A 13,425-nucleotide genomic window follows, 5' to 3' on the forward strand; every position below is an offset into this window, starting at 1 on the left:
CAGTTTTCTTCTGTGTTTGATGCATTTCCTTTTGAAACAATAAGTTTGGACTGGATACACTGAAAGGATCATCTCTTTTTTTGAAAGAACCAGGCTTTAGGTATGTAATTTAGTTAGTAACACTAGTTGGTTGTTTGGTATTGGGGGAGGGACACAGTCTTTCTAGAAAGCATTTGATTGGACAAATAACAGTGTAGTACCAGATTAGTCATCTATATTTTTAATTATTTTGCTGTTAGGAGAAAGATGTTTGAAGTGTTTTATCTGCTTATAAGTACATTATAGATTAGTTAGATATATCTAAGTAATGATAATCCACATTTTGTGGCTGGTGCTATAGCTTATGTTCAGCTCAGACAAAGAAGGGATGATAGAAAGTAAAAATGTTAATAAAAAGACATTAACTGGTTTTAATGTGCCTTGCTTAAATCTCACTATGGATTGGCAATGGCGGGACTTTTTTTTTTTTTTTTTTTTGTATAGGCTAGTCTGTTTTTCATTTAGTAAACCCGTCCTCCAGCTGTTTTCTTTTCCCTCATGCACATCGACAAAATCTTGGCCGGTATCATCATTCTCCATTGCTTGCCTTTTCCTCTGTGACTCAACAGAGAAATACACACACACACACACACACAAGCTCTGATTCATTCCAGCGCTGACAGGGTTTAAACTTAAATGTCTAATGCTGCTTGGTTGTTGTATACTTACTGTGTACTGGAAGACACACAGCTGACTGTTCCAAACTGAGGATATGGAGCTGCTAAATGGACTTTCTGTTAGGGGGAAAAACTTGAGATGGGGATGTCAGTGCTTTTGAATTTCCGCCTTTCCCAGAGAAACTTTGCATTCGCTTGTAAAATGTACGTTTAGTCAGACGTGGTTGGAGGAGAAACTATATTTCAAAAGTTCTCTCACAATTTTATTTGATTTTATTAATTATTGTTATTATTATTATATATATATTTTTGCGTTCCCCAGAGAAACTTAGTGTTAACACATTCTTCTGAAAACTTTGCGTTGTTCTGAAAACATCTGCGTTCACTTGCAAAACTTTAGTAATTTAACTATAGGCCTATGTTTTGAAGGGGTCCTACTATGCTTTTTCACCTTTCCACTTTAGTTAGTTGGTAATTGTTACTGTTTAAGCTTAAAAAAAAAACATCTGCAAATTTACAAAGCTAAAAGTCCACTTTAAAAGGAGAAATTTTATTTAACGGACATCACTTTTCAAAAACTACAACGAACGACTCGTTTGGACTACAATGCATATTTTCTGGGATTTGTGATATCACAAATACCAACAAATCGGATGAGACCTGGTTGAGCTGCACTAGAGAAGGCAAAGAGTGTTATCACTATGTGGGAGACACACTAGCTTTCCCAAAGCAGACAAACTTAGAGTGGTTACTATCATCTGGGTTTAAATAGCAATCAAATTGATTTGATTCAGCTGACCAATCACAACACACTGGCCCAGCTGACCAATCACAACACACTGGCCCAGCTGACCAATCACAACACACTGACCCAGCTGACCAATCACAACACACTGGCCCAGCTGACCAATTATACACATTTCTTATTTCAGATTGCAATCTTTCATTTGATGCAGGAACTCTTCCAGCCGTTCATGTGGGAGAGAAGTGTAGTAATAATGTAAAAATATGTGAAGAATAATGTGTTTTTCGAACAACCTATTATGAGAGCCTGTTCTATACACCCCCATAACAAAATCAAGACTTTGTAAAAGAGCATAATAGGACCCTTTTAATGTGTCTGGGTTCTCTTGCAAACTGTTTGTGTTACCCAGAGAAACAAAACATGTTAATGTTGATGACATGTGGTGGGAAGACAAACTACATTTCGATGGTTTTGCAAGCCGGAGTTCTACGAGTGAACGTAATCTTTTGCGCAAAAGCAGATATGTTAAGAGCTAGTGAAGAATTTCAATAGAAATGCAATGGGCTTTTTGCGAAGGGGCACTACATTTAGCAAGTGAACACAAAAGTATTTCAATATTTTTTTCTTCACATATATTTTTACCCACTAACATGTCCTCTTCGAGAGGGCGCTCTTGGAAATGTATTCTGAAAAGAAACACAAATAAATCAAAATCTTGTTCTATAGTAAATATGTCGCAATAGTAATAAAAGCAGACTTCCCTTGTCACAGAATTTAGGGCCTTTCTTTCTTTCTTTCTTTCTTGTGTAAGCCTGTATTAATGGGGTGAGAAAAATGCATTTAATTCAAAATAAAAGTGATAATTTCTTAAAGACCACCCTGTACTCACTCAAATGTTCCATTCTAAATTAGCTTTGGTCATGTATTTTAGGTTCGTTAAAAAAATCGTGAGTTAAGCGAAACTACAGCAAGAGAAAGTCTTATCATCTTTGTGCTGTCAGAATGTGCCTCTCAAACGGAGGAGGGTTGCGTGAGGTTATAATGATTCATTCGTCTCAATGGCTGCTGCAGGCCCCATAGAGTCTATCACCTCATGACGGTTATGATTGTTTTCTTTCTTCCTGTTTCTCGGTCATTTCTTGCTGACCTCATTGCTTTTCCTCTGTTCCTATGACAACTGTCCCTGCTAGACAACAGGATCTAAGTCTTTTATTTGTCATGGCAACATGTTACACATCGGAAGCATTCCCTTAGCAACCCTTCTGGGCCTGCTGATATTAAAACAACACTGAATGACTGGATCATTTCAGCTAAGATGTGATTACAGTGTAACACAAACCATATACAGTACCCACTGTTAAAAAAAGACTTTGTCCTTTCCCGCCGTTCTTGCATGGTGGCACATTCTGAAGTGCATGCTGATGGTTTGAGAGACGATTTTCTTCTTTATTGGTATTTTTGTCATTTGAAAGAAAAAAAAAACTTACTAAGATGGAAAACAGAATCAAAAAGTTAAGGTAATACATTTAATTCAAGATAAATTCCGTCTTACTCATTTTTTTCTTCTTCTTTTTTTACAATTTGTTTACTTTGTTTTTGTATAAATAAGATTTGTGCTTCTCAGATTTACATGTAATGATTTGTTTAATTTTCATTTTAAAAAAAAGTCAAAAATGTGAAGATGTTTTATCTCATTGAAGTTGGTATGAAGATATGGCATAAATTGAGAACAGAATTGTCCTATGTGAGGTTTCCATGTATTTTCCTTGTCGGTCATATGAGCATATGCAAGAGTTCAAATGAAACATGCCTTAAGCGTTTCCTCTGATCCCAGAGCAGCTGTTGGCACTAACACTACACACATTTTGCTATGTACGCTTGAATGTTCTTCTATGCGTGGTATGTAATCTATGTAAAATGCAGATGGGAACTGAAAGATTGTTCAGTTTGAGACTGCCAGTGATTTATAATCCCAATTCCTCTCTTTCACCTCTCCAGAAGTGAACTTGTCGTGTGCTGGTGTTTATTCTGTTGGCTGTGCTGTTTGAGGATGTTTGCTTGCTATTGAAAATGTGTCGAAACCCCTTGGAAGGAGATGTTACAAACAAGAAAAGCTAATAAAAGTAAGAAAATAATTGTTTTCTTCTCGGTTCTTAAATTGCAGCCATTTGTACAATTTGTATAATAAATAATAATGCATCAAGAATTAGAATGCACCAGAATTAAGTGGAGATCTTACATTGAATCCTTTCATAGTCTGTTAACATATCATTAAATTCATCATATATCACGAGATGTGATATCTGAATCATATACTGTATATATATATATATATATATATATATATATATATATATATACCAAAATGTAGAAAAAGCTCATTTGAACTTTCACAATCAAACCTTAAATAATGTGCCATTATATACTATCATTGTTTACTAAAAACTAAAGTTATGTATATATAAAATAGCTTAATATTTTAGGGGAAAAGATAAGTTCTGTAGTGTAAATAAATAAAAACCTAAAAAACAAAACATAACGCTAAAACAAAATTCAAAACAAATGATCACTGAAAATATGACATAATTGATCATTTTAAGACCAAAACAATGTTAGTTCAGGTTAGAAAATGTAATGTGGTGCGGCTCCATAAATTTGTAACCATATTTATAAATGAATATTATACATTTATAAATTAAAAAAGTATATTTTTTAACATAACATTTTAATAATACTGTTGTACAATCTAAGAAAAAAAATCTGTAAGAAAAACAATTACTGCCCCGGCAGAAAATATATTTCATTCAACTGACACAATACAATGCAATGTGTAATTTAAAATATGCAAAACACATGAAAAATTTGTCTATTTGTATTTGCACAAGTCAAATAACTCTGTCCACAGTTATTTCATTACCAAGCAGAATTGTTACACTCCAGATTGTGAATCTTCACAGCTAAACTTCACTAAAGTGCAGATGCATGTCATAGACGTTGCCACATGGTGGTGCTCCTGTATACGACAACTAACTAGATCCCCGGTCATTTTTGTTCCATTCCACAGTGGCTTTGTAAACTCTTTTAAAAAACTGAATACAAATATATTCTTTTTAAATCATTTCACACAGCCTCACCGTACATCTTGCATATGGAAACCTGATGAACTTTCATTGTCAGAGATGTTTCAGGTGCATTCAGAGCACTGCTGCTATGTGCAGTATATGAGTTCTTATTAGTGACAAGTGATGCATTAGTAGGCTTCCCGGAGTCAGTAGATGTAGATGGGAAACACTGTGCAGATTTGGGGCTATGCACAGGGTCTCGTGCAGAGGCCGGGGGGCTCCAGGTCCTGTGCGTTCTGCTGAGGCAGTGGCCACGGAGAACGTTCAGGAAGGCCTTCTTGAACTCCTGACTGAAGCACGGGTAGATGATGGGGTTGAGGCAGCTGTTGAAGTAGCCCAGCCAGAAAGTAATTTTAAAGACAGTGTCCGGGGGTCTGTGGGACGGGAAGATGGAGCCTTTGGAGACACAGAAAGAATGAAAAAATGTAATTACTACATGCAGCAAGATATCTCCGTCATTCATAAGGATCACCTCAAGACGGAGGGTCAAATGGTTTTGGATGTTTCATATTTTCAAAGGCTTTGCTTTGATCTGTGCATTTCCTCCAGTATTTTGAAAGCTTTCAATTCAGTGCAAAAATGACTGACTGACTCATAGAATCTTAGCTGTCCAATTACTAAACACACAGGCTGATAAATTAAGCTGCATTTCCATCAAACATTCAATGAAAGCTCAAATGAATTGCCTGCAAACACATGTGGAATCCTTACAAGAGATGGTTTTCTGAACTAGGGCTGCTGTTTAGCATATAAAAGCCTCGTCTCTAGGTTGAAACAGAGTGCAATACTTTCTCTTTCTTTCATAATTCATTCTGTTGTTGTGAACAAGCTCATTTAAATGCAATCTAAAAGGCCCAGCAAGGATTATGTCAATGCTGTTTACGCACGTAGGCATATTGTGGGAGAACACTGGGTCGTTTGGAAACATGGGTGAGCATAAACAACAGAAAATGAATTTAATGTTTCACTGGAAAACAGTGTGTGCGCTCATAAGCCTCATTTAAAATGACAGAAGATTCAGAGAAGTATGTTCTTTGAGTTATTGCAGTTTCAACAAAATCCGGTCATTGTTTACTCACCCCCATGTGGATACAATTCAGATTTTTTTTCTTCTGGCTGTTTTCTGAGCAATTCAAATGAATGAGGAGGAAACAGCTAAAATGACACTTATGCAGATTTATATGAGGAACAGACCCAAATTTAAGATATTAATTTGTGCCTGTTGATATTTATGATAATCTCCCCTCTGCGGTAACTTAAAACTCATCTCGTATTTGGCATAATCATTTATCATCTTTATTTTGAAGAAAAACAAAACTAATATAAAAAATTATATATATATATATATATATATATATATATATATATATATATATATATGTGTGTGTGTGTGTGTGTTTGTGTGTGTGTGTATGTATATAAATACAATTAAAGAAAAATTGTGTGGTGTCAGCAAAATGTTGAAAAAAAACAAACAAAAAAGAGAAGCAAAACAAAACAAGCTTTTTTTGTTTTGTAGCTTTCAAACTAGTTATCTCTAAAATTTCATTTGTACTTTCACAAACAAACCTTAAATAATTTGCCATTATTTTTATTACTTTTTACTAAAAAACAAATGTATTTAAACAAACTGCTTGATATTTTGGGGAAAAATCAAAGATGTGTAGCGTGACCAAATACAAAGAAAAAAACAAACAAAACAACTAAATAAAATAAAAAACAAAACACAAAATATAATACAAAAAGCAAAACAAAACAAAAAGTCACTGAAAATATTACATCATTGATTCTTTTATAACAAAAACAATGTTAGTTCATCTTTGAAAATGTTATGTGGTGTGACTCCATTAAATGAAACCATATTAACAAATAAATATTGTACATTTATAAATTAATAGGTAAATGTATAATATAATATTTAGAACAGATTAATTTTATTTTATTTTTGGATGGGCTTTGCTATGTGTTCACACAATCATTTATTTTATACTCACTTATGGGCAGCACTAGGAAAAAAGGCAGCCAGCAGAGGACGAAACATCCCACCACAATCCCCAGAGTCTTGGCCGCCTTCTTCTCCTGCGAGAACTTAAGCAGACGCATGAAGGCGAAGTGCGAGTTCTTCAAGCGCGCCGCTGCCTCCTTCCCGGCGGCCTGCTGGGCGTTTCGACAGTGGATCCGCAGGGTCACTCCGTGCTCAGTTAACCCATTTGTCTGCCTGCCTTTACTCATAGAACGAGTCTTCTGCCGGGCCACCACATAAACCCTGCAGTACATTGCCAAAATCACTGCCAACGGCAAGTAGAAGGAGCATGCGGCAGAGAAGATGGCATATCCTGGCTCTTCGTTCACTCTACACACCGACTCGTCCTCCGGCATGGGCTCCCTCCATCCGAACAGTGGACCGACGGAGATGGCAGCCGAAAGAGCCCATAGAGCTGCCACTACAGCCAGTGCCCTTCGACCGGTAGCCAAGGAAGGGTACCGCAGCGGGTAACTGACAGCCATGCAGCGATCCACAGAGATCATGCAGAGGCTGAGGATGGACGCTGTGCAGCACAGCACATCAAGAGCAGTCCAGGCGTTACACAAAGGACGGCCGAACACCCAACGGCCCAAGGCTTCAGATGCAGCAGAGAACGGGAGGACCACGGAGCTCAGAAGCAGGTCTGCAACAGCCAGATTGGCGATAAAATAATGCGTCACGGAACGGAGGTGGCGATGGCACACCACAGAGAGGATGACCAGGATGTTCCCCATCACACCGAATATTATAAAGAGCACCAGCACCAGGCCCAGAGCCAGCGTCTTGGTGATGTCTATGTCAAACGCAGCTATCACAGTACAGTTGGGACAGGTCTCAGGGAAAAAGGTTAAATTTATGTTATCTTCTGCTGGAAGCACGTTGGTCATCTCTATGTTAAGCTCTAGTAATAACCATCCACTACTTTTAATATGTTTGTGGATTCAACACAAGCTAGTAGTGTCACGCTTTAAAACACTTGAAACTCACATTTCATGTTCTCAGGGATCTCTTTTGATATCAGCCATTAGCCATCATAGTTGTTGTGATATTGCAACCTTAAAAAGAAAAGAAAAGAAAAAGTATAAGCACCGTTTCTGGCAGGACCAAAGGCCACTGTGGGAATTGGTGTATGCTAGCATGCTAAATTAACAATGTTATTTATTTTCCCCATACAGTATTTTTTTATTCCAATGTGGGTTTTTTTTTGTGTGTGTTTTTTTTTACCCTAGCCCTAATCTTAATGAATACAAATTGTACCATTGCTTTCCAGAAGTACAAATAAAACAGTAAAAGTTGTTGAATTGAGTCAAGCTAAATAACCTGCTGTTCAGTGAGTGAATGATCCAGTTCAGTGAGAGAGTGAGTTGTCTGGATGATTTAATCCATGATTCATTCAATAACTAAATTGAATTTAGACTGATTCACAAACAAATTTGAATGAATCAGTCCATGACCTATATGATGTGATTTATGAAAAAGAATGCTATTTTTCTAAAGTTTGATTTATTTTATTTTATTTTTTACCTTTTTAATGCAACCCTGTGGATATGTATCTTTACCTACATCTTGACATATCAACAATTAATAAATGAGTCATTCTATATTTAGGGGTACATTTCATGACAGCCAAAAAGTCAGAAAATCAGTATTCTTTTTTGATAAATAGATTAGGTGGTTGAATAATATAATGTGCTAAATAAATTGTTTGGCAAGCTTAAGCGCTAATGCCTTTTTAAATATGTTAATTAAAATTAACATTTGATTAATTATTTTGTAAAGTGTGTTACAGACACATGTTGTGTCAAATGAAACATGAATGAAGTCCCACGTACACATTTGTTTGAAAGTTTTTGAGTCTATTCCCGGAGTTTTTGAGGTTATCTAACCGATTTGAAAATATGAATTGGAGCTTCTTAATGGGTGTACATTGGGATGCTATCATGAAGGATGATACTTTTCTTTAACATAAATCCACAGTAGGCTGAATTTAGTGTTATTCACCATCCTTACCAAAGTCATCCATCTCGATATCTTCATCTTTTTTTCTGACGGATTAGTTCACATATAAAAGATTTATAACATGAAAACCACCAATAACACAGCTGAAAAAGTAACACAGTTGACAGGTAAGAATGAACTTAGTATCCATAAAGCATTCTAAACACACACACATTATAATAATATATATTATAACGTAAATAAATAAATAAATAAATCTATTTTATTAAGAAGGTAAATGACGTTTTCTAATGCATCATGCCAGTTCAAGTTGTAAGGACTTATACAATAACATCGTATAGGTTTATGTCAATCATTAGGAATTATGAATGCTTTTTAATCCTTGACATATGTGAATATAATATGCATATAATATTATGGATACATAGTTCATAGAAAGTGTGGCTGTGATAGATTAGTTAAGTTTATCCATTATTTTCCATGGTTTTAGGCAATTCCTATGGAGATTCTGTGTAATGAAAATAGTTTGTGGATATTTATTTTACCAACAACACTCAGTTGGAGCATAAATTGTGACTAAACTGCCAATATTGTCAACTGTGTTAATCCTTGTCAACTGTGTTACCGTTAATGGGTAACACGGTTGACAGGTAAGGTAAGCCTTGTGCAAACTGCTGACCAAGGAATAGTTAGTACATGACCTTCATTAACTTCTGTTTTTATACTCTTTCTCTTCATATGTGATGCAAGTTCACCAGAACATCACAGTTTATGGTCAATTAATCTACTCTATGTGTAGACAATAATAAAGATCAAATACTGAAGAGGAGAAGTTATGACTTTCCACACTGTCTTCACATTTCCCTCAGAAAAAGGAAAATAGATCAGGTGATGTTGGACATGTGACTTTGGAACAAACCAATGCTGATTTATAGGGGGTTTTATAGGGAGTAACACAGTTGACACTGATTTCTCGGACATACAAAATTGATGATTTAATGAAGATGAATGAGCAAAACATTTCTTAAAACACCTTTCTCATAATTGAATGATTATTTTGGTCAAATATTTATAAGAAATATATACAGAAAAAAAACAACAACTCACATTTACCAAATCGGACAAAACAAAAACAGCAAATGCCATTTTTGCAAGATATATATACATAAATAAAATATATAAACAAAAGTTATTAAAAATGGATAAAATTGATAATAGAGTCCATGGACATCATGACGTACCCCTTATTATAGAATGACTCAAATATCTACAGTGATTTAAGTTGGAAGTATTTTAGCATTGCTTTCCAAACAGTAACAGTTATGTGTCTTATTCAATACCTACAGTATGTGATTTTTTTCAGTTTGTGGTTTATGCGTTCAATTTAGACGGAGGCATCGGTTTCATTACATTTCTTCATATGGCAGAAATAGTAAGAGCAGTGTGCTAGGATGCAATTCTGAATTCAGCCATTGTGTTCTGTTCAGAATGATTCATTAGAAGGAACCAGATGAATGATCACAATTGAAAGTTGTATTTATTATTTTGAGGCACTTACGAATCAAAGTCTCACAATTCAGATCAAATAGGCCTATATATATATTATCATAAAAATGTCTAAATATCTGGCTGTGAACCATTTATGTTTTTAGCTCCAAGCAGTTGAGTCATAACCCCTCTGCAATAAGTAATAAGATGGAAAAGTGCCTGTTTCTTCACGTTACTGTTTCAGTTTAGCAGTCACGTCCTGCGGATGTTTAGGCGCCTCAGTCCACAAAAGCAATTTAGGACAGATCTTTTCGTCAATATGGTGTAATGAACTAACTGCAGGAGCTCATATACAGGACAAAATATATGTATTTCACTAAGCACCTGTTCCAAAAACCTTAGGAAAAAGCCATTTAAGATGTGTTGCCAGAAATCATACAGAAAAAAAAGCTTTTAAGCTAATTAAGCAAAGCTTGGGGAAATATATTTAAAGATTTATACACAGCAACACTGACATCTATAATGTCTTGGCAAGAGCAATATTTCTACAAACCATGGCAACATGGAAGTTAATATGCCCTGTGCTTACAAATATAACCTAGGTGAATACATTCAAACCATAAAATGTCTGATTAAACAAAAGTCATGTTTTGTTTTAATCAGGATTGTGCTGACTCTCAGTCTATCTATCAAATGAGAGGGGATCTTAAGGATAATGATTTTATTATATCATTATACAGTGTAATGTTTGACAAAATATTATGACCAAAAGCCTTCCTGTGTTATTTTTGTTAGAATCAAAGGCATTTAAATGGGAAGTTGTCACAAGAGTGTGTGTATGCGTGTGTGTGTGTGTGTGTGAGTGTGTGTTTGTGTGACCTTGGATCACAAAAGTAACACATAGTCATAAGTAGCAGAAGGATATTTGTAGCAATTGTAAAACCTTAAAAGATAAAAAAAGCAAAAAAAGCAAAAAAAGATCCTGTTACATTAATATATTTTGTGAATTTCTTACCGTAAATATATAAAAACTTCATTTTTGATTACTGATTAGCATTGCTAAGGAATTCATTTGGACAAATTCAAAGGCAGTTTTTTTCAATGTATAGATTTTTTTGCACCCTCAGATTTCAGATTTCCAAATACTGTATCTCAGCCAAATATTGTCCCATCATAACGAACCATACATCGATGGAAAGCTTATTTATTCAGCTTTCAGACTGTTATAAATCTGGTTTTGAGGTCCAGGGTCACAATTCTGATCACATGACCATATCTGTTTAATTCCAGTTGCTGTCTCCAAAAGATGATGTCTTTTAAAGCGCAATAAAACAGAGTAATACGTTGGCTATATGCTCTATTATTAATGTTGTAGTAAAATAAGTCATTATCACAAGACATGTCAGTAATTACTGTACTTGTATTTGTGATCCAAGCTTTGAATGAACAGATTCATTCACATTATGAAAATCACAAGTATTTTACATTAAATGCAACACAGTAACAGTAAAAATAAATAGCCTATGCATAGTTGGTTTACTTCTGATACTAGAAAATAGTTTTGTTTGCAACTTTCTTTTCATCATATTGAGTTACTTTGGAATTTCTCACCGTCTTTAATTATGAGACCAGGAATAACTCCTTTTCAGATGCAGTTTTGTGAGTGAAATGCTCTCACACAGCTAGAATAATATGGGGATTAAAAGAGTTAAGAAACGTGTTGTTTTCATACATCAAAACCACTGCACGAGGAAGCATTTGTGTGACTGTGACTGAACATTTAACTCAAAACCTGACTGGGACATTACAGTTGTGACAACACGAGTAGCCTGCTAGTTCTACCAGCTGTCCACACTGAACAGTAATTGAGCTAAACAAATGGATACAAATTCAGTCACCGGTTCTTCTAGCCTACCATAATCGCATATCTCGTTCGCAATTATTCATTCAATCAATCAAACAAACAATTCGCGGGTGTTTTCTTCACTCTGAATAAATATCCGTCTCAAATTAAATTGCACTTACCGTTCGGAGCAACATCTGTAAAAGCGTCTGAGTTTTGAGAGAAAAAAATAAAATAAATAACACGAGTCTGATGAGGAATCTGATGGGACGCAACAGTGTGTGTGCAAACATCTCATAGGCTACTCACTTCGACCTTCTCTCTCTCTCTCTCTCTCTCACACACACACACACACACACACACACACATACACATTCACTTAAAGATTATTAAAAAACGACTCTTAAAAAAAAAAACGAAGCAGGTTCTTAGAAATACTCATATCATGAAGTATTTAAGCAAAAACAAACAGATAACCTAGTAATTTCCACAAAAAAGTATTCTAAAACTTTAAGTGCGATAATACTTGAAGTTCACTTTTAAAAGATGAGTATACAATGAAATCATTAATTAAAATGTTTTCAAACATTAGTGTATGAACAGACATTAACATTGTAGGCTATTTCTGACACATTCAATACAGACATATTAAATATATATATAAATATTTATAATGGAAATTTGCCTCACATATTTAATAAATTATAATAAATGATAGTTTTGACAACATTCTTTTTTTTTCAAGAATTTGAGACTTCAGGTGAAACATTTCTTGCTATTATGCAAATTAGTTTGCCAAAGATGATCAAAGTGAATTTTAATTCAGAATGTTTATTCATGTTTTATTTAAGTGATTGTCTGAATTAAGTGCATTTTTTATGATCAATATATCTGAACTATAATAATAATAATAATAATAATAATAATAATAAGTATTATTATTATTATAATAATAATAATAATAATTATAATAATTATAATAATAATAAATGTCAGTGATCCATGTGCATTTTAAAACTTAAGTGCTTTTTGAGCCTCTTAGGACTTAGGTCTTCTTTTTGTTGGTTTGATGAAGCTTTCTGAACACAATTAGTTTCTTCATGAACAGTCGGTGGAGAATGGTGCACTTCAATAGCACTGATCCTTGATGTCCCTGAAGGTCAGCTTTGGTAATGAAATTGAATATCACGGCTAAAGAAAATAAATGATTTATGTTTTATGAAATGGCTTGTCCACCTGTGGCTGTGAATGTCGCTTTGCGTTTCTCTAACTCTCCATTGCTTTCTCTCAAAGATCCATCATCATGATTTGTTTCCATAACTATTACCACAATAATCCATGCCCTTAATCTATGAAAAGAACAAAGTCCTCCAGCTCTTCAAAAGTTATGTGCCTCTATTGTCACTGCATGGGAACACAAATTAGGTGTCATGTAAATGTGATGGTGTTCTTTAGGAGTTGACATCTCCCATCCACTTCCATTGTATGAAAAAGAGCAGCATTAACATTCATCCAAACATCTACTTTTGTATTCAACAGAAGACTTTCTGAATGACAAATAATTCATTTTCATTAAAAAAAAAAAA

At 34.7% G+C, this 13,425-nt stretch overlaps 1 protein-coding gene across 2 annotated transcripts; it reads right to left on the reverse strand.

The window, feature by feature from the left end:
• Positions 1 to 4,257: 4,257 nt before the first annotated feature.
• Positions 4,258 to 12,155, reverse strand: adra1ab (adrenoceptor alpha 1Ab). 2 transcript variants are annotated; one of them, XM_052567257.1, is made up of 3 exons: positions 12,022 to 12,155; positions 6,518 to 7,604; positions 4,258 to 4,919 (listed from the first exon to the last, which is right to left on the reverse strand). In XM_052567257.1, the coding sequence occupies exons 2-3, from the start codon at positions 7,434 to 7,436 to the stop codon at positions 4,522 to 4,524; spliced, it is 1,317 nt and encodes a 438-aa protein (XP_052423217.1). In that variant the 5' UTR covers positions 7,437 to 7,604; positions 12,022 to 12,155; the 3' UTR covers positions 4,258 to 4,521. The 2 variants fall into 2 exon arrangements, with proteins under 2 accessions (XP_052423217.1, XP_052423218.1); XM_052567258.1 differs by lacking the exon at positions 12,022 to 12,155 and adding an exon at positions 8,560 to 8,611.
• Between the last annotated feature and the right edge of the window lie 1,270 nt (positions 12,156 to 13,425).

The sequence above is a fragment of the Carassius gibelio genome, chromosome B10 (assembly GCF_023724105.1).
Source record: "Carassius gibelio isolate Cgi1373 ecotype wild population from Czech Republic chromosome B10, carGib1.2-hapl.c, whole genome shotgun sequence".
In the NCBI taxonomy this organism is placed as follows: domain Eukaryota; kingdom Metazoa; phylum Chordata; class Actinopteri; order Cypriniformes; family Cyprinidae; genus Carassius; species Carassius gibelio.

What these genes read in the sequence shown, in the direction of transcription:
- adra1ab (XM_052567257.1), bottom strand. Translation starts at nt 7,436, where the DNA reads ATGACCAACGTGCTTCCAGCAGAAGATAACATAAATTTAACCTTTTTC. An exon ending in TTTCCTAGTGCTGCCCATAA is followed by an intron (nt 4,920 to 6,517) that starts GTGAGTATAAAA and finishes GTGTCTCCAAAG; the next exon opens with GCTCCATCTTCCCGTCCCAC.